At 44.6% G+C, this 26,598-nt stretch overlaps 1 protein-coding gene across 2 annotated transcripts in view; it reads right to left on the bottom strand.

Annotated features, from left to right (window-relative positions):
- Window positions 1-5,517: 5,517 nt before the first annotated feature.
- Window positions 5,518-26,598, bottom strand: part of BIN2 (bridging integrator 2) — a 45,882-nt gene continuing 24,801 nt past the window's right edge. The window contains exons 5-13 of one of the 2 annotated variants that reach the window (XM_054527241.2): window positions 26,416-26,511; window positions 23,979-24,086; window positions 23,577-23,662; window positions 21,478-21,553; window positions 20,202-20,284; window positions 16,049-16,799; window positions 12,570-12,650; window positions 9,187-9,258; window positions 5,518-6,007 (exon numbers count right to left, since the gene is read on the bottom strand). In XM_054527241.2, the coding sequence (XP_054383216.2) occupies window positions 5,978-6,007; window positions 9,187-9,258; window positions 12,570-12,650; window positions 16,049-16,799; window positions 20,202-20,284; window positions 21,478-21,553; window positions 23,577-23,662; window positions 23,979-24,086; window positions 26,416-26,511 (1,383 nt within the window). In that variant the 3' untranslated portion in view covers window positions 5,518-5,977. Of the gene's footprint in view, window positions 6,008-9,186; window positions 9,259-12,569; window positions 12,651-16,048; window positions 16,803-20,201; window positions 20,285-21,477; window positions 21,554-23,576; window positions 23,663-23,978; window positions 24,087-26,415; window positions 26,512-26,598 lie in introns of both variants that reach the window. The other variant, XM_002823241.4, reaches the window with a different exon arrangement.

A 26,598-nucleotide genomic window follows, 5' to 3' on the forward strand; every position in this document is an offset into this window, starting at 1 on the left:
GAAGTCTCTGGCTCACGCCAAAGAGGATCAGTCTCCTGAGGAGAGGAGGGAAAGCCCTGGAGAGAAAAGGGTTGAGGGCCTTGTGCAGCTAGGGGCCTCTGTTCCCAGCATTTTCCCTGTATCACTCCCAGCAGTGATTCTGAATGCCAAGGGAGTGGAACATCTTTTATTTTATCTTTATTTATTTATTTTTGAGACGGAGTCTTGCTTGGTCACCAGGTTGGAGCACAGTGGCGCAATCTTGGCTCACTGCAACCTCTACCTCCTGGGTTCAAGTGATTCTCCTGCCTCAGCCTCCCGAGTAGCTGAGACTACAGGCATGTGCCACCACACTCAGTTAATCTTTTTTTTTTTTTTTTTTTTTTTTTTTTTTTGAGATGGAGTCTCGCTCTGTCGCCCAGGCTGGAGTACAGTGGCGTGATCTTGGCTCACTGCAAGCTCCGCCTCCCGGGTTCACGGCATTCTCCTGCCTCAGCCTCCCGAGTAGCTGGGACCACAGGCGCCCACCACCACGCCCAGCCAGTTTTTTTGTATTTTTAGTAGAGACAGGGTTTCACTGTGTTAGCCAGGATGGTCTCGATCTCCTGACCTCATGATCTGCTTGCCTCAGCCTCCCAAAGTGCTGGGATTACAGGTGCGAGCCACCGCGCCCAGCCCACACTCCGTTAATTTTTGTATTTTTATTAGAGACGGGGTTTCACCATGTTGGCCAGGATGGTCTTGATCTCTTGACCTTGTGATCTGTCCGCCTTGGCCTCCCAAAGTGCTGGGATTACAGGCGTGAGCCACTGCGCCTAGCCTGGGAGTGGAACACCTTTTAGGAGAGCTATGAAAAAGGACAGGCAGTAGGGCTTTTATAATTTGAAGAACAACTCTCCTCTCAGGGGGAAATGTAAGCTTCTCCTCTCCATTACTGCTGTATACAGCAGAGATCCTTTGAAGATGATCCTTTCCTTTCTTCTTTCTTTTTTTTTTTTTGAGACTGGGTCTCGCTCTGTTGCCCAGGCTGGCTGGAGTGCAATGGTGTGATCAAAGATCACTGCAGCTTTGATGTGAGCTCAAGATACCCTCCTGCCTCGGCCTCCAGAGTGGCTGGAGCTACAGGCATGTGCCACCATGCCCAGCTAATTTTTTATTTTTTGTGGAGATGAGGTTTTGCTTTGTCACCCGGGCTGGCCTTGAACTCTTGGGCTGAAGCAATCCTTAAGCCTTGGCCTCCCAAAGCAAAGGTGATGGGTTTTTTTGTTTTTTTTTTTTTTGAGACGGAATCTCGCTCTGTTGCCCAGGCTGAAGTGCGGTGGCGTGATCTCGGCTCACCACAACCTCCGCCTCCTGGTTTCAAGCGATTCTCCTGCCTCAGCCTCCTGAGTAGCTGGGACTACAGGCGCATGCCACCATGCCCAGCTAATTTTTTGTATTTTTAGTAGAAGCGAGGTTTCGCTATGTTGGTCAGGCTGGTCTTGAACTCCTGACTTTGTGATCTGCCTGCCTCGGCCTCCCAAAGTGCTGGGATTACACGCGTGAGCCACTGTGCCTGGCCAGATGATGCTTTTTAAAGAGTAACATCAGCCTGGCCATCATGGCGAAATCCCATCTCTACAAAAAATGCAAAAATTAGCCGGGCATGGTAGCACGTACCTGTAGCCCCAGTCACTCAGGAGGCTGAGGTGGGAGAATCGCTTGAACTCAGGAAGCAGAGGTTGCAGTGAGCCTGAGATGGTGCCGCTGCACTCCAGCCTGGGCAAGAATGAGCCCTCACCTCAAAAAAAAAAAAAAAAAAAAAAAAAAAAAAATAGAAAAGAGAAAAGAAAAAGGAGTAACAGGATTAGATTTTGGAAAAAATGACTCCCCAAAATAAACATGTATTTCCAGCTCCTTAATGAACATATCTACTGGAACATCCTGCAAGGACTACAAATTCCTTGTATCCATATGCTTGTAAGGGACACCTAGAGTTTGTTTTATAGCTTAATCAAGGCATAATTGATGCACAGTAAATTGCACATAAAATATACAATTTGATAAGCTTTGACACATGTATATACCCATAAAACTATCACCATAATTAAAATTAAGAACATTTCTGGCCAGGCGCAGGGGCTCATGCTTGTAATCCCAGCATTTTGGGAGGCCGAGGCGGGCAGATCACCTGAGGTCGGGAGTTCGAGACCAGCCTGACCAACACGTAGAAACCCCATCTCTACTAAAAATACAAAATCAGCCGGGCATGATGGTGCATGCCTGTAATCCCAGCTACTCGGGAGGTTGAAGCAGGAGAATCGCTTGAACCCAGGAGGTGGAGGTTGCAGTGAGCCGAGATAGTACCATTGCACTCCAGCCTGGGCAACAGAGTGAGACTCTGTCTCAAAAAAAAATAAATAAAAAAAAAATTCACCGTCCTTACCATGGTCCCCTCCTATCACTGGTCTTCTTCCCGTCATAGGCACTAAGATGTCTGGTAATAGTGCCAGTCACAGTTCGCCATTTCCCTGGCCATAGGATGGACACATCATGCAAATTGGGCCAGCTGAATTTTCTCTAGGGAATGTGGATCTGGAGAGAACACAGTGGCAGAAGGTGGCAGCTGTTGGAGGGGCTGTCCACACATTCCTGCTGCAGACATCCGGGGGCTGGCTCTTGTCCTTCCTGCAGCCTGGTTCTTCTTTTGGCTCTATGAGCTGTCTAATATCAACATATCCTTTTATCCTTTTTTTTTTTTTTTTTTTTGAGACAGGGTCTCACTCTGTTGCCCAGGCTAGAGTGCAGTGACACAATCTCAGCTCACTGCAACCTCTGGCTCCTGGATTCAGGCAATTCTCAGTGCCTCAGCCTCCAGATTAGCTGTGACTACAGGCTCACAACACCATGCCCAGCTAATTTTTGTTATTTTTTGGTAGAGATGGGGTTTCATCGTATTGCCGAGGCTGGTCTCAAACTCCTGGGCTTTGCCATGAGATCAGAAGCGATCTGCCCATCTCGGTCTCCCAAAGTGCTGGGATTACAGGCATGAGCCACCGTGCCCGGCCCCAACATATCCTTTTCTTTCAGACAGAGTCTCGCTCTGTTGCCCAGGCTGGAGTGCAGTGGTGCAACCATGGCTCACTGCAACCTCTGCCTTCCAGGCTCAAGCGATCCTCCCATCTCAGCCTCCCAAGTAGCTGGGACCACAGGTACATGCCACCAGGCCTGGCTAATTTTTTGTAGAGATGGGGTCTCACTATGTTACCCAGGCTGGACTTGAACTCCTGAACTCAAGCGATCCTCCAGCCTCTGCTTCCCAAAGTGCTGGGATTACAGGTGAGAGCCACCACGCTCAGCCCCAACGTATCCTTTATTGCTTAATTTTGTCAGTTTGTTGCTTGCAACCAGAGAACCCACATAAATATACTTCTTTCTGCGGTCACTGTTAAAGGGAAAGACACCACCAAGTTCTAGTCTCTCAAGCCTAACTTAGAATAATTCCTGGCCAGGTGCGATGGCTCACACCTGTAATCCTAGCATTTTGGGAGGCCATGGCGTGTGGATCACCTGAGGTCAGGAGTTCGAGACCAGCCTGGCCAACATGGTGAAACCCCATCTCTACTAAAAATACAAACAGCAGGGTGTGGTGGTGTGCGCCTGTAATCCCAGCTACTTGGAGGCTTAGGCAGGGAATCACTTGAACCAGGGAGGCGGAGGTTGCAGTGAGCCGAGATTGCACCATTGCACTCCAGCCTGGGCAACAGAGTGAGACTCCATCTCAAACAAAACAAAACAAAAACACCTCACTTTTCATCATGTGTCCCCTTCTAGCCCATTACTAAATCTTGCCCATTCTGCTCCCTGCTCAATATTCTGTCTCGTTAAATATCTTATTTTTAACACCCCTCATTGTTTCCCTCGTTCCTCGTACTAGTACTCAGTCCTTGGTAGACGGTTGGTTCTCAATAAATGCTTACAGAATGACCGAACGAATGGTGATATCATCACCTCTAAAAACAAGAGCAAGGATGGAAGGGTTTTGGCATTTATGTGGCATTTATGAAGGTGGCAGGACTTCAGAGCTATTTTGAAAATGTTGTCACAAATATTTTCATATAAAGTAATGATACGACTTGAATCCAAGACTTCCTTTTTTAATTTTTTTTTTTTTTTTGAGACAGTGTCTTGCTTTGTTACCCAGGCCGCGCAATCTTGGCTCACTGCAACCTCTGCCTCCTGGGTTCAAGCAATACTCCTGCCTCAGCTTCCTGAGTAGCTGGGACTACAGGTGTGCGCTACCACGCCTGGCTAATTTTTTTTTTAGTAGAGACGGGGTTTCACCATGTTGGCCAGGCTGGTCTTGAACTCCTGACCTTGTGATCCACCCGCCTCGGCCTCCCAAAGTGCTGGGATTACAGGTGTAAGCCACCGTGCCCGGCCTTTTTTTTTTTTTCTTCTTTTTCTTTTTAAGACAGAGTCTCTCTCTGTCACTCAGGTTGGCGTGCAGTGGTATGATCGTTGCTCCTTGCAGACTCAACCTCCCAGGCTGGAGTGACCCTCCCTCCTCAGCCTCCTAAGTGGCTGGGAGTATCGGTGCGCTCTACCATGCATGGCCTAGTTTTTAAATTTTTTGTAGAGATGGGGGTCTATGCTGCTCAGGCTGGTGTAAAACTCCTGGGCTCAAGTTATCCTCCCACCTCAGCCTCCCAAAGTGCTGGGATTAAAGGTGTGAGCCACCACATCCAGCCCTTTAAAATTTTTTTTAAAAATAAGAGATGGAGGTCTCATCATCTTGCCCAAGCTAGTCTCCAACTCCTGGGCTCAAGCTGTCTTCCCCTGTTGGCCTCCCAAAGGAATCCAGGACTTCTGACTCCAAATTTCACGCCATTTCCAGGATAGGATTTTTTTTTTTTTGAAACACAGTTTCACTCTTGTTGCCCAGGCTGGAGTGCAATGGTGCGATCTTGGCTCACTGCAACCTCCGCCTCCTGGGTTCAAACAATTCTCCCGCCTCAGCCTCCCGAGTTGCTGCGATTACAGGCATGTACCACCATGCCCGGCTGATTTTGTATTTTTTTAGTAGAGACAGGGTTTCTCCATGTTGGTCAGGCTGGTCTCGAACTCCCGACTTCAGGCGATCCACCTGCCTCGGCCTCCCAAAGTGCTGGGATCATAGGCGTGAGCCACCGCACTCAGCCGATGATTGTTATTATTATACTTTGTATCCTTTCAGTTTCATATCTTCCTCTCTTGTGCTCAGACCCTTACTCATACCAAGTACTAAACTGTAAACACTAGATATAGCTCTAAAATGTTATTACCCCTTTCCAAGTGTATCTGTTTATCAACCAAAGTGGGGAGTACATGCAGGATTAAGGAGAAGAGTCTGTGGCCCTTGGTATCATAAAAGAATTACAGTTAGGAGTTAGGGTGAGCTGGGGGTCAGGGATGTGACTAAAGCTTTCTGAACCTGGGGCAGAATCAATAACCACACCTAAGTGGAAAACAGTGTGCTGGGTTGCAACAATGCCTTGTGTCAAATAAACAATCCACAGATAGTCAGAATCAGACTTTATTTAACAATCTGAAAATGTGTTCTTCTGGCTTTAAGTCTTGCAAAATGGGTCATAAGTCAAAGACAGATTTGTTCACTATCCTCTGAGTATGTGTGGTTATGTCCCTTATAGACAAGTGTCTGTGTCTATAGATACTTTTGCTTTTTATAGTGATTAAAGCTCCACTTTAGTTAATGTATAAAGTCTTATTCTAATAATGCTAAAACCAGAATTAAATATTCCCTGAGTCTAATGTTCTCTTCTCCCCAGCCTGCCTCCCTCCATCCTTCCCATAAGGCTGCTCCTCCACCTCCATTAATGCCAGGTCTTTAGACAGCACCAGCATTCCTACTGAGAACCCAGGGATAGACGCTGGCTCTTATATCCCTCTGACCTATACCCTCTGGTTGAAGAGCTTCTCTGGCAAGGTGTGGGGCAGGGGCAGTCTTGGCAGTTTCTCTTCAGAGTTGTGGATTTTCACCTGTAGATACCTGGAAAGTAAACATAATTGTGTCAGGTGTTGACCTGCCTTCCCACCAACCACTTATGGAGGGGTTAAACTCAATTTGCTTCTACTGAATTATACTTCACGTAATGCCACTGGCCTCTCTTGAGGGAGGCAATGTGAAACTGGTTGTTGGGATTATTGCAAGGACTTGTTGCAGATATTGTTCATTACATCATTCACAATATCTTTATGATGATTCACAGGAGAATTTCTTTTTTTTTCTTTTCGAGACATAGTCTTGCTCTGTCTCCCAGGCTGGAGTGTAGTGGCACAATCATAGCTAACTGTAGCCTTGAACTCCAGGGCTCAAGTATTCTCACCTCAGCCTCTGAGTAGCTAGGACTACATGCGCACACGATCATGCCTGGCTAATTTATTAAAAAAAAATTTGTTGCCTAGAATGGTCTTGAACTCCTGGACTCAAGTGATCCTCCCACCTCAGCCTCCCAAAGTGTTGAGATTATAGGCGTGAGCCCCGGCACCTAGCCTCCTTAAGGAATGAGCATCATGAATTGGGTTAACTGATCAGGTTTTTCTCTTCTTGGATTTTAGAAAGTCTGGAACCTATTTCGTGGTCATCCTTAGTAAGCTTATTTTATAGAATGCATTTTTTTATACTTGCCTAATTCATGGCTCCATTTCATATCACTATCCTGTCTCATATAATTCTGAGTTTTTCTGCTATATGTTGTGTATATGTGTGTATGTTAATATAATAAACATATATATATGCAGTTCACATGCCGCATAATGACGTTTCGATCAACAATGGACTCTATATACAAAGGTGGTCCCATAACATTTTAATGGAGCTGAAAAATTTCTATTGCCTAGTGACGTGGCAGCTATTGTTAACATTGTAGCCTTCATAACATCACAGCACAACACATTACTCACATATTTGTGATGATGCTGGTATAAACAAACTTACAGTACTGCCAGTTGTAAAAAGTATAGCCATGCAATTATGTACAGTACATAATACTTGATAACAATGAACAACTATATTACTTGATGTATTTAATATACTATGCTTTTAAAAATATTTTTCTATATATATTATTTTTAAGACAGAGTCTCACTCCATTGCCCAGGTTGGAGTGCAGTGGCACAATCCTGGCTCACTGCAGCTTCTATGTCCCGGGTTCAAGTGATTCTCATGTTCTCATGCCACAGCCTTCCAAGTAGCTGGGATTACGGGTGTGTGCCACCATGCCCGGCTAATTTTTGTATTTTTAGTAGACATGGAGTTTCACCATGTTGGCCAGGCTGGTCTTGAACTCTTGGCCTCAAGTGATCTGCCTGCCTCAGCCTCCCAAAGTGCTGGGATTACTGGCATGAACCACTACACTAGCCTACAATACTTTTTATTATTATTTTAGTGTGTATTCCTACTTATTAAAAAAAAGTTCTGCTTATTGGCCAGGTGCGTTGGCTCACGCCTGTAATCCCAGCATCCCAGCACTTTGGGAGGCTGAGGCGGGAGGATCACGAGGTCAGGAGTTCGAGACCAGCTTGACCAACATGGTGAAACCCCGTCTCTACTAAAAATACAAAAATTAGCCAGGCGTGGTGGCGCCACCACCTGTAATCCCAGCTACTCAGGAGGCTGAGGCAGGAGAATCGCTTGAACCCAGGAGGCGGAGGTTGCAGTCAGCCGAGATTGCGCCACTGTACACTGTACTCCAGCCTGGGCGACAGAGAGAGACTCCGTCTCAAAAAAAAAAAGTTCTGCTTATTAAAAAAAACATTAACTGTAAAACAGCCTCAAGTAGATCCTTCAGGAAGAGGCATTGTTATTACCGGAGATGACAGCTCCATTTGTGGTAGTGCCCCGAAGACCTTCTAGTGGGACAAGATGTAAAGGTAGAAGACAGTGATATGGGTGATCCTGACCCTAGGCCAATGTGTATGTTTGTGTGTTTTTATTTACTTGTTTATAGACGGTGTCTAGCTATGTTGCCCAGGTTGCATTTGAATTCGTGGGCTCAAGTGATCCTCCTGCCTCAGCCTCCTGCATCGCTGGAACTACTACAGGCACATGCCAACACACCCAGCTCTGTGTCTTAGTTTTTAACAAAAAAGTTTTAAAAAGAAACAGAAAAAATACGGAAAAAAGCTTACAGAATAAGGATATAAAGAAAATAAATTTTGGCCGGGTGTGGTGGCTCATGTCTGTAACCCCAGCACTTTGATAGGCCAAGGCAGGCGGATCACCTGAAGTCGGGAGTTTGAGACCGGCCTGACCAACATGGAGAAACCCTGTCTCTACTAAAAATACAAAATTAGCTGGGCGTGGTGGTGCATGCCTGTAATTCCAGCTACTCGGGAGGCTGAGGCAGGAGAATTGCTTGAACCCGGAGGCTGAGGCTGCGGTGAGCCAAGATCATGACATTGGACTCCAACCTGGGCAACAAGAGTGAAACTCCGTCTCAAAAAAAAAAAAAAAAAAAAAAAAAGAAAAATATTTTTTAATGGTGTAGCCTAAGTGTACAGTGTTTATAGTCTACAGGAGTGTAAGTAATGTCCTAGGCCTTCACATGCACTCACCACTCACTCACTGAGTCACCCAGAACAGCTTCCACTCCTGCAAGCTCCACTCATGATAGTGCCCTATACAAGTGTATCACTTTTTATCTTCTATATGGTATTTTTACTGTACTTTTCTATGTTTAGATACACAAATATTAACCACTGTTTCACAACTGCCTACAGAATTCAGTAAAGTAACGTGCTGTATAGGTTTGCAGCCTAGAAGCAATAGGCTATACCATACAGCCACACATAATGACAAAATCGCCTAATAATGCATTTCTCAGAGCATATCCCTGTTGTTGAGCAACACATTACCGTATAATATGACCTTTTTGCATTTTTTAAAAATATCTTAACCTCTTTAACTCCTTTTTGAAATAATTTGAGATTTAATTAAATAAATACCTAGAAGATAGGGCCAGTTTAAGGTCAAGTATAGGGAAATGGGCACGGAGACACTATGAAGTCCCAGTTCATTCTTGTTTCCTCTGGCTCCCACCTGCTTGACTGCCCTAAGGGTATGGTTCACGGCTGGATTCCCCTTGTAGCCTGTGGTGAAGATTCCAGCCTGTTCCCAAACCCCTGTCAATCTAATGCCCAATCTATTCTCTGTATATCTGGTCTTACCTCTTCTTGAGGTTCAGGTGCTGTGAGGTTGTTGTTTTCTGGTACCGTGGAGACTTGAAGCTGGTCTTGGCCCTACAAAGAGAAGAGTTCTGCCAGTAAAAGGTGGCTCAACCTTTCCAGCCTCTCAGCGTAGAAGTGTCTTCTGTGCCTTACACTTTACAAGGGTCTCAGTATTTGTACTATTACAAAGGGCAAAATACAGTGTTGTTTCACCAGAGCCTGAAGGCATCAGGAAAGGCTTTCATCCATCCTCTTTTACAGATGAATAAACTAAGATTCAAAGGGTAAAAAGACTTGTTGGGACAGGAAACTAGGTCTTTGAATTCCAGAGTTGTTTCCATGATCAAACACCATGTAATCTGTGTGACGTGGTGTGGATGTGTATCTATAAGGGAGTGCGAGGTCTTAAAATTACTACCTGCCACTTTTAGATAAACCGTCCTCAAGAATGTATTGCAACTCTTACACTTAAGTGATCCTAATTCATGACACGCAGTTAGAAGAAGCAAGTGGTAAAATGATTTCTTTGGGAAAAAAATTTAGGTTCTGAGATGGGAACCCAAAGTGTAGGAAGCCCGGTCTAGACCACGTGCAGGGGTGCACACCTGTAGTCCCAGATCCTTGAGAGGCTGAGGCAGGAGGATCACTTGAGGCCAGGAGTATCAAGGTTGCAGTGCACTATGATTGCACCTGTGAATACCCACTGCACTCCAGCCTGGGCAACATAGTGAGATCATCTCTAAAAATATAAATTAAAAAAAAAAGAAAGAAAGCCCTGCCTAGAAACTGCTATGCTAGGGGAAGACCCTGTGAGGTTTAAAATAAGTTTTTAAAACATGAAATTTAATTTACAAACTATAAAATCCATATTTTAAAAACAGAACCAATTTCTTTTTAATTTTTTCTTTTTTTTTTTTTTTTTGAGAAGGAATCTGGCTCTGTCACCCAGGCTGGAGTGCAGTGGTGTGATCTCGGTTCACTGCAACCTCCACCTCCCAGGTTCAAGCGATTCTCCTGCCTCAGTCTCCCAAGTAGCTGGGATTACAGGCGCCCACCACCAGGCCTGACTTTTAGTAGAGATGAGGTTTCACTGTGTTGGCCAGGCTGGTCTCAATCTCCCGACCTCAAGTGATCCACCCCGCTCAGCCTCCCAAAGTGCTGGGATTATAGGCGTGAGCCATGGCACCTGGCCAACAGAACCAATTTCTAACAGTGTGATAGCCACTTGAAATACCATGATTTCTCCTTCAAGGACATTTTCTTTCTTTTTACTCCCTCCTCCCTTTCCAGGTCATGAATTAGCTCAAAGGTGATGTTACATCACCTCCCGGAAAGTTATCAAAACCTTCCATCTCTCTGAGATGATTCAAATGGTAAGCAAGAACAGATTTTTTTCCTAGTAATTTTTTTTTTCAAAAATGGCTATGTTTTTTCCCAGTTATATTTATATTTACCCATTTTTACATGTGATATGTCCATAATTCTGCCTGAGAGAAAATATGATTTATAATGCATCTGCAAGGGAAGTGAGCATACATAGGCTTCAGAGGATTGATGACACGAATAGGCTAGGATCTAAGATGCTCTAGTTGCTTAATTCTACAGGAAAAATATTTCTCCTTAGCTGATGACCAAAGCAATCCCACCAGAGAGGCTAAGAGTAAGGAAATATAAATCTAAAATATAAGGAGACAGACTCAGGTGAAAGGAGAGTGTATCCTGTACCTCTTTTCCACGGAGGACAGTGTTACTAGCCTGTTTCTTAAAATGGTCAGAAAGAGTCTTGGCTGCTATAAACTCTTCCCTTCAAAAAGATGACTCCAAGAATGGAAGCTTGTTTTATCATTCCCCAGAGGCAATCAAAGGGTCACTCTATTACTGTCTCCATCTAAAATCATATAATACATTATAAAATCAAATTGAAATCAGTTCAACCATTGAGTTGCTCTTTTCAGTGCAGAAAAATGAGAAGTGGCTATACTTATGTACTCAAAATGCTGCATCTATCCTGCACTTATTCACTATCCACATGTCCTGCCTATCTCTCTCCATCAGCACAGCTGCCTCAGACTAGAAACTGACCACGGAAAAGTCATTTTTATTATTTAAAAAATCTTTTTTTGAGATGGGGTCTCACTCTGTTGCCCAGGCTGGAGTGCAGTGGCGCGATCATGGCTCACTGTACCCTTGGCCTCCCTGGGCTCAGGTGATCCCACCTCAGCTTCCCAAGTAGCTGGGGCCACAGGCATGTGACACTACGTCTGGCTAATTTTTTGTATTTTTTGTAGAGATGGGTTTTTCCTATGTTGCCCAGGCTGATCTTAGACTCCTGGGTTCAAGTGATCCACCTGCCTCAGCCCCCAACAAAGTGCTAGGATTACAGCCACCTTGGGAGGTTGAGGCACTGCACCCAGATCTTTTTATTAAAATTTTTTTAAAGAGATGGGATCTCACTATGTTGCCCAGGCTGGAGTGCAGTGGCTATTCACAGGTGTGATCATAGCATACTACAGTGTTGAACACCTGGGCTCAAGTGATCCTCCCGCCTCAGCCTCCTGAGTAGCTGGGATTACAGGCTTGCACCACTGAGTCTGACTTAAGGAGAAGTTTTTTTTTTTTTTTTTTTTGAGACAGAGTTTCGCTCTTATTGCCCAGGCTGGAGTGCAATGGCAAGATTTCGGCTCACTGCTACCTCCGCCTTCTGGGTTCAAGCAATTCTCCTGTCTCAGCCTCCTCAGTAGCTGGGATTTCAGGCACATGCCACCATGCCTGTCTAATTTTTGTATTTTTAGTAGAGACGGGTTTTCACCATGTTGACCAGACTGGTCTCGAACTCTCGAATTCCTGACCTCAGGTGATCCGCCCACCTCGGCCTCCCAAACTGCTGGAATTACAGGTGTGAGCCACCGCACCCAGCCTAGGAAAAGTTTTTTTTTTTTTTTTTTGAGACGGAGTCTCGCTCTGTCACCCAGGCTGGAGTGCAGTGGCGCAATCTCGGCTCACTGCGAGCTCTGCCTCCCGGGTTCACGCCATTCTCCTGCCTCAGCCTCCCAAGTAGCTGGGACTACAGGCGCCCGCCACCACACCTGGCTAATTTTTTGTATTTTTAGTAGAGACGGGGTTTCACTGTGTTAGCCAGGATGATCTCGATCTCCTGACCTCGTGATCCGCCCACCTCTGCCTCCCAAAGTGCTGGGATTACAGGTGTGAGCCACCGCGCCCGGCCAGGAAAAGTTTTATATCTTGCTCTGTTAGGGCCCTCAGTGCTTCATGTGAATCAAGACTGAAGGCCTCTGAAAGATATACTTCCGGAAAAAGAAAAATAAATTTTAATGTATAAAAAAATAGGGCATCATCATGTAGATGACTTAGGCTTTTAGTACCTCTGAGGAGTCAGCTGAGATAAGCTTATTATCCTCTTCCTTGTCTTCCATCTTCTTTGCCTCTCCAGGCTCTGAAGCAATCTGTGAATCAAAGTGAACAATGGAGGAGAGAGTCCCACACCTTCCCACCCTGGGGGCCATCCCTGTGCCCTTGGTCCATATTAGCTCCTCTCAGATAGCAAGAGGCTCCCGAGGTAGCCTTGGTCAGACACAGGCAGTAATAGGGTGGTGTGATCTAATGAGTGCCAAAAATCTCACACACTTCTCCCAGATATACACATGGCTCATGTGCTAGCCTTCTTCATTGCTCACATGTCACTGCTGACTGCTCTATAAACTTGCAACTCAGCTCCCACTCCCTGTGCCCTTCCCTACTTAATTTTTCTTCATATCACTTATCATTACTAGATTGTAATTTTATTTATTCTTTTTTTTTTTTTTTGTCTGTCTTCCTGCACTAAAATATAAGCCTCAGGAAGGCAGGGAATTTTGTTTTGTTCACTGTCACACCCCACCTCCTAGAAAAGTCCCAGGCACACTGTAGGGGCTCAGTAAGTAATTGTAGAATGAATAAATCTTGTTGCCATCTAGTCAGACATTTCACCATAATCCTCTCTACAACGTACCTGACTGGAGATCGTATATCCTAGATTTTTTTTTTTTTTTTTTTGAGACAGAGTCTTGCTCTGTTGCCAGGCTGGAGTGCAATGTGGCACGATCTTGGCTTACTGCAACCTCTGCCTCCTGGGTTCAAGCGATTCTCCTGCCTCAGCCTCCCGAGTAGCTGGGATTACAGGCACACGCCACCATGCCCGACAAACTTTTTGTATTTTTAGTAGAGACGGGGTTTCACCATGTTGGCCAGGATGGTCTTGATCTCCTGACCTCATGATCTGCCCACCTCAGCCTCCCAAAGTGCTGGGATTACAGGCGTGAGCCACTGCGCCCGGCCCTTAGCTCTTAACATCAAGGAAAGAGAACTAATTCTCAAGGCGGTCCATCCCATATTTTTTTTGGTCAGCCCCTTGTGTTTCCTTTGCCCTTCCACAATACTTTTTTTCCATCCCATTTAAAAAATTGAGCTAACTGTAGAAAGTTCCTCTTGTATTGATCCAAAATGTATCTTAAAAAAAGTCTTTATACATAGTTTCTGCCTCTGCCCTCTGGACTGTCACAGAACAAGTCAAATCCCTATATGATAGTCTTTCCATATAATGTGACTAGAATATGACTTGAGGCCGGGCACGGTGGCTCACACCTGTAAGCCCAGCACTTTGGGAGGCGGAGATGGGAGGACCACTGACGCCCAGGAGTTTGAAACCAGCCTGGGCAACAAGGCGAAACCCCATCTCTACCAAAAATACAAAAATGAGGCAGGCGTGGTGGCATGCGCCTGTAGTACCAGCTACTTGGAAGGCTAAGAAGGGAAGATCACTGGGGCCCAGAGAGGTCAAGGCTGCAGTGAGTCATGATCGTGCCACTGCACTCCAGCCTGGGTGACAGAGTGAGACCCTGTCTCAAAAGAAAGAAAGAAAAAAAAGAGTATGACTTGATTTACAGATCCTTCACAGAACCAGTTGCTCTTCAATGGGTTGGCATCTCTCAATTTTTTTTTCAAAAGCCTTAAAAATTTTTTTTTGAGATAGGGTCTCACTCTGGTGCCCTATGTGTAGTGGTGCTCACTGCAGCCTCAACCTCATAAGCTCAAGCAATCCTCCTGTCTCAGCCTCCCAAGTAGGCAGCAGCCTTTTCAAAAGGCTGTCCTTTTTGTTTTACTTCCCTCTGTGAGTTCCTGCTTTTAGGTCTTCTCATCAGAGAAGACACACCCTGGAAATTTGCTGCCATTTTTTTTCAGGGTCTATTTACCATAGTCACAGGTATAACGAACTGAAGTGAGACCCACCCTCCTGCCCCCACTAAAGAAGGTAAAGCTCAGGATTCCAACTATTTGTTCTTTATTTTTTTAAATTTATTTATTTATTTATTTATTTTATTTTGTATTAATTTTTTTTTAACTTTTTCTTTTTCTTTTCTTTTCTTTGAGACACAGTCTCACTCTGTTGCCCAGGCTGGAGTGCAGTGATGTGATGTCGGCTTGCTGCAACCTCTGCTTCCTGGGTTCAAGTGATTCTCATGTTCTTGTGCCTCAGGCCTTCCAAGTAGCTGAGACTGCAAACACCACCATGCCTAGCTAATTTTTGTATTTTTAATGGAGACAGGGTTTCACCATGTTGGTTGGCCAGGCTGGTCTCGAACTCCTGGCCTCAGTGATCTGCCTGCCTCGGCCTCCCAAAGTGCTGGAATTACAGGTGTGAGCCATGATGCCTGGCTTCAACTATAGGTTCTTTATACTAGGAACTCCCAGAACTTGGAGGAAAAGAAAGAAATTAGTAAGAATCTGCTCATTAACACTACTAGAGATAAGCCCCTTATAGAAGTCAATTACCGGCTGGGCGCAGTGGCTCACACCTGTAATCCCAGCACTTTGGGAGGCCGAGGCAGGTGGATCACGAGGTCAGGAGTTCAGGACCAGCCTGCCCAACTTGGAGAAACCAGCTGGGCGCGGTGGCTCACACCTGTAATCCCAGCACTTTGGGAGGCTGAGGCAGGTGGATCACGAGGTCAGGAGATCAAAACCATCCTGACTAACACGGTGAAACCCCATCTCTACTAAAAATACAAAAAATTGGCCAGGCGTGGTGGCGGGCGCCTCTAATCCCAGCTACTCAGGAGGCTGAGGCAGGAAAATAAAGTGAACCCAGGAGGCGGAGCTTGCAGTGAGCACAGATCGCGCCACTGCACTCCATCCTGGGCGACACAGCGAGACTCAGTCTCAATAACAAAACAAAACAAAACAAAAAATAAACATGGAGAAACCTCGTCTCTACTAAAAATACAAAAATTAGCCGGGTGTGGTGGCGTGCGCCTGTAATCCCAGCTACTCTGGAGGCTGAGGCAGGAGAATCGCTTGAACCCAGGAGGCAGAGGTTGCAGTGAGCCAAGACTGTGTGACTGCACTCCAGCCTGGGTGACAGCGAGACTCCATCTCAAAAGCAAAAAAAAAAAAAAGTCAATTACCCTAAAAGTAGATTACTAAATTAATAGCTATGAAGACATGAAACAATCCCCAGAACCAAAAAAGGTGTCCAAGAGTATTCTGACTATAGTAAAGATACATACATGGAGGTTATAAAAGGATATAAAGAACCTACCAGAGCCGGATGCAGTGGCTCACATCTGTAATCTCAGCACTTTGGGAGGCCAAGACAGGAGGATCACTTGAGGCCAGGAATTCAAGACCAGCCTGGGCAACATAAGGAGACCCTATCTCTATTGAGGGAGGATCACTTGAGCTTGAGAGGTCGAGACTGCAATGAGTGGTGATCACACCACTACACTCCAGCCTGGGCACCAGAGTGAGACCCTAGCTTAAATAAATAAATTAATTAAATTAAATACCAAACCAGAACTATTCTTACCTGAGATGTCATTAAGGTGGGGGAAGCACAAAGTTCTTCGGGGTTCTGATTGTGGATGTTTTCATTTTCTTTGGCCTCAGGAGTTCTTACTGGCTTCTCTGGTGGTTCTGGATTAGGAGAGACCTCTAGGGAGGTCCTAGGACTTGGAGTCCCAGTCCCCAAGGAGGCCCTAGGGCTGGTGGGTGAACCCCCTCCAGAGGCTGTAGGGCTGGAAGGTATGTTCCCTGAGGAGGGCCTGGGGCTTGCAGTGGCTCTGGGTGGAGGAGGTCTACTAGGAGGTGCTGAGGTCCTCTGGATAGAGGCTCTCTTCTTTGGTTGTTCAGATCCTTCACTTGCGGTGCGGGTTCGGAGGACTACTTCTGCGGCAGATGATGAAGGCTGCCCTGAAGGGCTCAGGGCTCCGCCTGTTGATGGAGCTGGGGAGCTGGGGAGAACTTCCTCCTGGGACTTGGCACTCTCAGTGGTAGGAGAGGGCTGGGCCTGGGCGGGGCCATTGAAGGCTGGTAGAGGCTCATCTTCCTCAGAGGAGCTTGCTTCAGATCCTTCCTTCTCTATTTCCTCCTCTTCTAAGAGCTCCTTGATCTCAGAATTGTCTTCCCCCTGGGCTGCATCAGGTGCCAGATCTTCAGTTGCTGACATAGATTCACTCTCACTCTTCAAGGAAAGTGTAGAGGGACTAGTAGGTGAGGTAAGAGGACTGGAGACCGTAGCTGTTCGAACTGGGGGAGAAATGACTAAAGAGCGCCTGCTGCTGCTAAAAAAGGAAGGTGTTCAGATTCAGAACGGCTAAAAATCAGAAGCAACGTAAATATGCAAAAATAAATTATGATGCATGTAATAAAAAACAGAATAAAGCAATTTAAAATGTTAGAAAGTTTGCATAATTTACAATAACACTTATAGAGTGAAATGAAAAAAGGGCCAAAATTTTATCTCTATCATGAACTCAATTATGTAAAAATATGTACAGAGAAAGAGACTGGAAAGAAACACTGCAAAATGTCAGCAAATATTTCCTCTGGGGCAAAGATTAATGGGTGATATACAGTTGAACTACACAGATTTCATATTTGTGAATTACCTACTTATTTATTTGGAACCCCCAAATCAATACTTGTGGCACTTCGCCAGTCGCTATTGGACACGTGCAAGTGGTGAAGAATGAGTTGCCTGGCACGCACTTTCCAGATGAAGTCTAACAAGGCAATCATCTACCTTCTTGCTTCCGTTCTCAAACTGCAAACAAGTGTCCTTTCCACCATGTTTTCCTAACTTTGTGCTTTTTGCTGGTGATTTTGCTACTTAAAATGGCCCCCAAGCTGTAGTGCTAAGTGCAAAAAGACTGTGATGTGCCTTCCAGAGAAAATACATGTATTATTAGGTAAGCTTCATTCAGGCATGAGTTACAGTGCTGCTGGTTGTGAGTTCAATATTAATAAATTAATAATATATATTAAATAAGGTATCTTTAAACAGAAACTCACATAAAACAAGGTTATATGTTGGGTGGTTGATGAAAATGTTGTGACCAGGGGCTCACAGAAACCTGTGTTTTGATGTTCATTGAGTATGGCAACTTTATAAAACAAAACTACCATGAACAAGAATCAACTATAACATTTATCAAGTAGCTACTATGTGCTGGATGCCATGCTTATCCTTGAGCATCCAGGATTAGAATCTAGAATATATCAGCCAAAAAAAAAACCACTTATTTTTTATTTATTTATTTATTTATTTATTTATTTATTTATTTTGAGATGGTGTCTCGCTCTGTCGCCCAGGCTGGAGTGCAGTGGCGCGATCTTGGCTCACTGCAAGCTCCGCCTCCCGGGTTCATGCCATTCTCCTGCCTCAGCCTCCCGAGTAGCTGGGACTACAGGCACCCGCCACCATGCCCAGCTAATTTTTTTTTGTATTTTTAGTAGACATGGGGTTTCACTGTGTTAGCCAGGATGGTCTCGATCTCCTGACCTCGTGATCCGCCTGCCTCGGCCTCTCAAAGTGCTGGGATTACAGGCGTGAGCCACCATGCCCAGCACAAAAACTTATATAGATCAATTTTTTTAAAAAAGGTCAACAACCCAATTGAAAAAATGGGAAAACGATATATAAGAAAGTCACAGAACAGGAACCTTAAATGGCCAATAACATGAAAAGATGCTCAAGGAAACTAGCAATTATGAAGCTATGATTTAAAACTGCAAAAAAATTCCATTTCATACTCATGAGCTTGTAAGAATGAAGAAGTCTGACAATTTCACATGTAGTGAGAATGTGGACTCATGAGGGCTCTTACTCACTGCTGATGGGTGGTAAACTGGAATTATCACCTTGCAGAGCAGGGTCAAGAAGCCCCATGACAGACCTTATGACTCAACAATCCTGCTCCAAGTATAGACCCTAAAGAAACTCTTGATAATATTCACAGGGACAAATGTAAAACGTGTTCATCACAACATTATTTATAATAGCAAAAACCTAGAAGACAACTCAAATGCCCCAAACTAGCAGGAGGATAAATAAATCATGAACTAGGCATACACTAACAAGTATAGAAAGGAAACAGCAGAGCTATTATAGCAACATGTAGCAATAACAAAAAAATCTTACAAACAACACTAAGAGAACAAAAGAAGTTGCAGAACAATACATACAGCATAAGTCCATTTATATAAAGTTTAAAAACATGCAAAACAGCCGGGCTTGGTGGCTCACGCCTGTAATTCCAGCACTCTGGGAGGCCAAGGCGGGTGGATCATGAGGTCAGAAGTTCAAGACTAGCCTGGCCAATATGGTGAAACCCTGTCTCTACTAAAAATACAAAAATTAGCCGGGTGTGGTGGTGTGTGCCTGTAATCCCAGCTACTCTGGAGGCTGAGGCGGGAGAATCGCTTGAACCCGGGAGGCAGAGGTTGCAGTGAGCCAAGATTGTGCCATTGCACTCCAGCCTGGGCGACAGAGTAAGACCCTGTCTCAAAAAAAAAAAACAAAAAAAAAACCCAAAAAAACATGCAAAACAATATTTTATGTGTGCATGTATGTGTGAAACAATACAGTGTGTGCATGTTACATTTAGTGTTACATTTAGTATTTATTTCCATGCATGTTATTTTATGTGTGAAACATACATGCACAGATAAAACAACACACATAGAAATGATAAATACTAAATGTAACATAGTGGTTACCTTTAGTGGGGTCAGAAAGAGAAAGTGAGTGGGGAAGGAACATTGGGAACTTCAGCTATATTTACAACAGCCGAGTTCTTAAATTTGATGGTAGGTATATGGCTATTTGTTGTATTATTCTTTATACATTCAGTTATGTCTAAAATATTTAATTTTTATTAATTTTTTTAGAGACAGGGTCTTGCTCTGTCACCCAGGCTGGAGTGCAGTGGCATGATCATAGCTCACTGCACCCTCAAACTCCTGTGCTTAAGTGATCCTCCTGCTTCAGCCTCCTGAGTAGCTAGGAGTACAGGTACGCAACACCTTGCCCGGCTAATTTTTTTTTTCTTTTAATCTTTTTTTGTAGAGATGAGATTTCACTATGTTGCCCAGACTGGTTTCAAACTCCTGATCTCAAGTGATTCTCCTGCCTCAGCCTCCCAAAGTACCGGGATTATAGGCATGAGCCACCATGTCTGGCCTTGAAATATTCAGTAAAAAGCAGCCGGCTGCGGTGGCTCACACCTGTAATCCCAGCACTTTGTGAGGCCGAGGTAGGCGGATCACGAGGTCAGGAGATCGAGACCATCCTGGCTAACATGGTGAAACCCCATCTCTACTAAAAATACAAAAAAAAAAAAATTAGCCAGGCATGGTGGTGGGTGCCTGTAGTCCCAGCTACTCAGGAGGCTGAGGCAGGAGAATGGCATGAACCCGGGAGGCGGAGCTTGCAGTGAGCCGAGATCGCACCACTGCGCTCCAGCCTGGGTGACAGAGTGAGACTCTGTCTCAAAAAAAAAAAAAAAAGAAATATTTAGTAAAAAGCAAAATAATTTATATAGGAGCATAGTACAAACAACAAACATCATCACGCACATGCACATAAGGGACAGGTCAGGATTCTGGACTGGAGATGAGGATGTTGAATACATTCACACACAGGACAAGCGAAGCAAAAAAGAGTCTTGGATGGTGCTCACCTTGACAGTCCCTTCACCACAAAGACTTTATTGGAATGTTGCTTCTCCAGTTTGCTCATCACCTCGTAGAGATTGTGGTTCAGCTAGAGCCAGTAAGAAAGAAAGTGATGCTAGCCAACTGGGAACCCGAGAGTGGCATATCCCTTCTCCCCTCCCCTTCAGACAGCTTCCCAAAATAAAACCTCCCCCTTTCAATTCTGATCCGAATTCTTCTTCATCTGTCTAGCATTAGAGTCCAGGGTCCTGTCCCGCCACCCCTTCTTCCTTGTCTCTCTGTGTTCTAAGTTCTGCCTCTTCCATCAGACTGGCAGCTGTCTCAAGGCAGGGTCCATAACTGATATCTGATTTGAGGTTCTAGCTTCTCACAGGTGATTCAGGGAATGAAAACTCATTTTTAGGCCAGGCGTGGTGGCTCACGCCTGTAATCCCAGCACTTTGGGAGGCTGAGGCAGGTGGATCACGAGGTCAGGAGATTGAGATCATCCTGGCTAACACGGTGAAACCCTGTCTCTACTAAAAATACAAAAAAATTAGCTGGACGTGGTGGTGGGCACCTGTAGTCCCAGCTACTCGGGAGTCTGAGGCAGGAGAATGGCATAAACCTGGGAGGCGGAGCTTGCAGTGAGCCGAGATTGCACCACTGCACTCCAGCCTGGGTACCAGAGCAAGACTCCGTCTCAAAAACAAAACAAACAAACAAAAAACCCTCATTTTTAATATTAACTAGGCAAATCATACTTTAGCCAAATAAACTATGGAGAGTAGTATGCATCGCTGTTTGTGAGTATAACTAATATAAATGTTGTAGTAGCAAAGAATCTTGGAATCCCAGGACTAGAAAAGACTTCATAAATTATGTTATATGGCTGCCTGTCACTGACAGGATTAGTCTTATTTGAGACCAACCGCCTGAGAAACTGACTTGTCCTTAAACACTGCCCTCTCCAGTCCCCAGCAACAATAGATAGAGATTTCACAATGGGGTTCCCCATTTTAATTTTCCCTACTATAGACCTAACCTCCTTTATTCATGCTAAAGCTCAAATTTGGACACACTTACTCAGTTGTTAAGAGAGATGAAGAGGGCCCTCGGATAGTGTATATATGTGTTTTAATATAGTTAAGTACACAATCAAGTGCTCTTATTTCATCATGAGATAAAAGTCAAAATCTGTGGTGCCAATATGGATATTTAAAGACATTATGTAAGTCAAGGCTACCTTCATATTTACTAGAAAACACACCTAGGAGCCTCAATTGGCCAGAAGTCTCTCACCTTGCTCATTTCCCGGTAGAAGACATCCCTCAAGTTGGAAATATTTTGGAAGATGGTCACATAGCAGCCAATACGACTATTAGGAAGCAAAATCACAAACACATATGGGTAAGGCATGGGAAAGGAGTTCTTTGTTTGAAATACAAGGTAGGACTTAAGCCAAAACCAGCCACCAAGGCTCCTAAATGAAAGCCATCCCGCTGGGCACAGTGGCTCACGCCTGTAATCCCAGCACTTTGGGAGGCTGAGGTGGGCGTATCATGAAGTCAGGAGATCAAGACCATCCTGGCTAACATGTTAAAACCCCGCCTCTACTAAAAAAAAAAAAAAAAAAAAAAAAATTAGCCGGGTGTGGTGGCACTTGCCTGTAGTCCCAGCTACTCGGGAGGCTGAGGCAGGAGAGTCGCTTGAACCTAGGAGGCAGAGGTTGCAGTGAGCCGAGATCGCGCCACTGCACTCCAGCCTGGGCGACAGAGTGAGACTCCATCTTAAAAAAAAAAAAGAAAGCCATCCCACATCCCACACTCAGGATGTTCTGGGATCTGGATTCATCAGAGCTGGGCCAGGAACACACCTGATTCTTCGGAGCAGGAAGGCCAGGGGAGACAATATCAGCTCAGGTTGACACCAAAGTTTAACAGTTTCATGGAGTTATCTGATTTGGGCTCTTGAAGGGCTGAGCAGACATGAAAAGGCTTTGAATAATTTTTTAAAGGGCTATATAAATATAAGGCTATCTAATTATAATTATTACAGTAAGTAATTATTCTTTCCCTTTGTGCAATACAGGATGACTTCTGTGCCTGTATGTATATTAAGTGAATCAAGGAAGTATACTTTTAAAGAAACTGTATTAAATTTCATGTCTAGGCCAGGCACAGTGGCTCATGCCTGTAATCCCAGCACTTTGGGAGGCTGGGGCAGGTAGATCACTTGAGGTCGGGAGTTTGAGACCAGCCTGTCCAACAGGGTGAAACCTGTCAAAAAATACAAAAATGGCCAGGCACGGTGGCCAACGCATGTAATCCTAGCACTTTGGGAGGCTGAGGTGGGCGGATCACAAGGTCAGGAGATTGAGACCATCCTGGCCAACATGGTGAAACCCCATCTCTATTAAAATACAAAAAATTAGCTGGACTTGGTGGCATGCGCCTGTAGTCCCAGCTACTCGGGAGGCTGAGGCAGGAGAATCGCTTGAATCCGGCAGGCGGAGGTTGCAGTGAGCCGAGATTGTGCCACTGCACTCCAGCCTGGCAACAGAGTGAGATTCTGTCTCAAAACAAACCAAACGAACAAAAACAAAAATTAGTCAGGTGTAGTGGCACGTGCCTGTAGTCCCAGCTACTCAGGAAGCTGAGGTGGGAGAATTGCTTGAACCCGGGAGGCATAGGTTACAGTGAGCCACCCTCCAGCCTGGGTGACAGAGTGAGACCCTGTCTCAAAATAAATAAATTAATAAAATAAAATAAAAAATAAAATTTCAATTTCATTTTAATTAGGAGTCACATAATGTTTTAGAATACATGTGTTCATTAAAAAGGCTCCATCCTATGTACACTAATAAGTGACAATATAAAATATTCTGACCACAATTCTATTAATGCATATCTTGTACAGTAAAAAGAAAAAAGGATACAAATGGAGTTTCTGCTCAGATTTCTCTTTAAATGTGGAAAATTTGGCTGGGCATGGTGGTTCACGCCTGTAATCCCAGAACTTTGGGAGGCCAAGGCAGGGGGATCACTTGAAGCCAGGAGTTCGAGACCAGCCTGGGCAACATGGTGAAACCCCATCTCTACTAAAAATACAAAAAAAAAATTAGCCAGGCATGGTGGCACATGCCTGTAATCCCAGGTACTCGGGTGGCTGAAGCACAACAATCACTTGAACTAGGGAGGTGGAGGTTGCAGTGAGCTGAGATTGAGTGCTACTGCACTCTAGCCTGGGTGACAGAGTGAGACCCTGTCTCAAAAAAAAAAAAAAAAAAAAAAGGGGCAGTGTGGGAATTTAAATCTAAAACACTTTTATCTACCTACTGTCAAGGCACACAAGGTGCCTTGTGTGAAGCAAGGGCACCTTTTCTGAATTTCAGTCATTACCTATTATAAAGAATAGGCAGCTCCTCTAGTAGTTCTTGGTTCAGATCTTCAAACACAGTCTGGGCTTTGTTAAACTCTTCCTCTGCCTAGGTGTAAAAGAGACAAGACAATCTCCCTCAATTCTGAACCCAGTACTACAGCATGCCTCCTTCATCCTCTGTATTTTTTTAGGCACTACGCTTTCTAGGAGCCATCCCTCTTCTTCCCCGACCATGCCCTCCCCAGCCTCAAGACTCTGACTATCCTTACAGCATCAGTGTCAGAAGAAACAGATTTCCTTTAGGACACTGGATGCTGAATTTATAATTTCCTATACCCATGTTGGCCCAGCCACCTGCTACCACCATGGGGAGAAGGAGAACAGGAAGAGTTTACCAGTTTTTGTTGTTGTTTTTGTTTTACCTTGGCAGTCTTGGCCTCATCTTTCTTCTTGGCATTCTGCACTGCCTCCAGGTGATGTCGGGCACTGTCATAGTCCACGAGTTTCCGACCCCGCTTGGCAATTCTCTCCTGACTCAGGGTAATAAGAAAGGGCGTGGATACACACTTTTTAGTGGCCAGGATGTAGGTAACAGAATACCAAACAGAGAACAAGATTCTTGCGTACTACTATCAAATTTCACTTTTGTTGTTTTTTGCTTTTGTTTTTTTTTTGAGACAGGGTCTTGCTCTGTTGCCCAGGCTGGAGTGCAGTGGTGCGATCTCAGCTCACTGCAACCTCTGCTTCCTAGATTCAAGCAATTTTTGTGCTTCGGCCTCCCAAGTAGCTGGAATTATAGGTGTGTGCACCAAGCCCGGCTAATTTTTGTGTTTTTAGTAGAGATGGGGTTTTGCCATCTTGGCCAGGCTGGTCTCGAACTCCTGGGCTCATGTGATATGCCCACCTTGGCCTCCCAAAGTTCTGGGATTACAGGCATGAGCCACTGCACCTGGCCCAAATTTCACTTTCTAATAGGGTTTTGTGCCCATGGGGTCTCCCTCAGTATCTGGGAAGAATGGGGGATTCTCAGAGGGAGATAGAGTCCTACAGAGCATGTGGAAATCTGTATTATGTAATAGATATATAATTAAATACATATATATGTAATAGATATATAATTAAATACATATATATATTTCCACCTCCACCTCCCCCTGTATTAAATGTTAATATTTCCTATGAACCCACTATAAACTGGTTCAGCCTCCAGGAGAAATGGCCTTGAGAATCACATGAAAATGAAAGTCTGGATTTTTGGGAATTAGTCCCAAATCTGCCATTCATTAGCCTGTGGCCAGTGGCAAGGCACATCTCTTTTGGAGCCTCAGTAGCCCCATCTCCCCTTATACAACTGTTATTTGAAAGATCGAATGCTGAATACAAAGTGCTTTGAAAGCTCTAAAACACAATAAAAGCTATAAATTACTATGACCACTGAGAGAAAGTCTACTCAGCCTTATCCAAACTATAAATTATACCAGTGAGAAGCAAACTATGTCATTGAACCGTTTCATTCTCTCAGTCACAGAATTTGAAAAGATCTTAGCAATTATCTGGTCCAACTTCTCATACAATACCATGAGGCTTCTCTATAACATCCAAGATAAGAAGTAGTTTGACTTCTGTTTGCACAAAGAACAGACAACTCACTATCTTTGAGTCTATTTCATTTCATTTTTGGAAAGCTTTAACTATTAGGAACTTAAGTCAGCCTCCTTCTAACTTCTTCCTCTGAATCAGCACGGGGCTTGACAGAATAGGTGTTTAATAAATACTAGAGTCGGGTGCAGTGGCTCACACCTGCAATCCCAGCACTTTGGGAGGCCATGGGCGGATCACCTGATGTCAGGAGTTTGAGACCAGCCTGGACAACACAGAGAAACCCTGTCTCCACTAAAAATACAAAAATTAGCTGGGCGTGGTGACGCATGCCTGTAATCCCAGCTACTCAGGAGGCTGAGGCGGGAGAATCGCTACAACCCGGGAGGCGGGGTTGCAGTGAGCCAAGACTGCGCCATTGCACTCCATGCTGGGCAGCAGAGCAAGACTCCACCTCAAAAAAAAAAAAAAAAAAACAAAAACAAAAAAACAAAAAAAAACCTAGCTGAATGAATAGATGAATTCTAATTCGGCTTTCTGAAACAGTTTAGAATAGGTTGAATTCCTATTTTACCTAACAGACTTTCAAATATTTGAAGATAACTATTTGATTGCTCCATGTTTCCTCTTCTATACAATAAACATCTTTAGTGCCATCAGCTGTTTCTCACAGCTAAAAGGGATGCCTCTAACTTGGATCTAATTCGAAATCAGCCCAAATATAGCTCACTGAAATCTAAGTTTATTTTATTTATTTACTTATTTTGAGACACCAGCCTCTGTCACTAGGCTGGAGCATAGTGGCATGGTCTTGGCTCACTGCAACCTCTCCCTCCCCAGCTGAAGTGATCCTTCACCTCAGCCTCCTAGGGTGGCTGGGACTACAGACACGCACCACCACACGACTATTTTTTTTTTGTATTTTTTGTAGAGATGGGGTTTTGCCATGTTGCCCAGGCTGGTCCCGAACTCCTGGGCTCAAGTGATTCTCCTGCCTCAGCCTCCCAAAGTACTGGGATTACAGGTGTGAGCCACTGCACCCAGCCTTGAAATCTAAGTTTAAACATAAACTTCACACTACTTCCAACCTTCTATCCTAACCTCCCTCTTGTCTAACCCTCAACCTTAATCTTTCTCCTAATTTACCCAAACTTCATTCTTAATCGTGAGCTCTAATTCTACTTATAATGCTTAACCCAATATGTTCTCTAACCTGGATGGGTCATCCACAACCCAGCCTTGACTCTGTACATCGAGTACCTTAATTTCGCTGAACTGGGCAACGTAGTTTTCCATGGTCCTCACAGCTTGGTCAGCCAGTTTCTCCTCGTAGTCTTCCCAAAGGAGATCATTATTCTGTGGGATAGAGTCAGAGGCTGGTGAAGGCTCCACTTCCCAACAACAACTGCCTACCAGGGAAATACCCAAATTCTCCCTGCAAAA

Source organism: Pongo abelii, chromosome 10 (genome assembly GCF_028885655.2).
Source record: "Pongo abelii isolate AG06213 chromosome 10, NHGRI_mPonAbe1-v2.0_pri, whole genome shotgun sequence".
In the NCBI taxonomy this organism is placed as follows: domain Eukaryota; kingdom Metazoa; phylum Chordata; class Mammalia; order Primates; family Hominidae; genus Pongo; species Pongo abelii.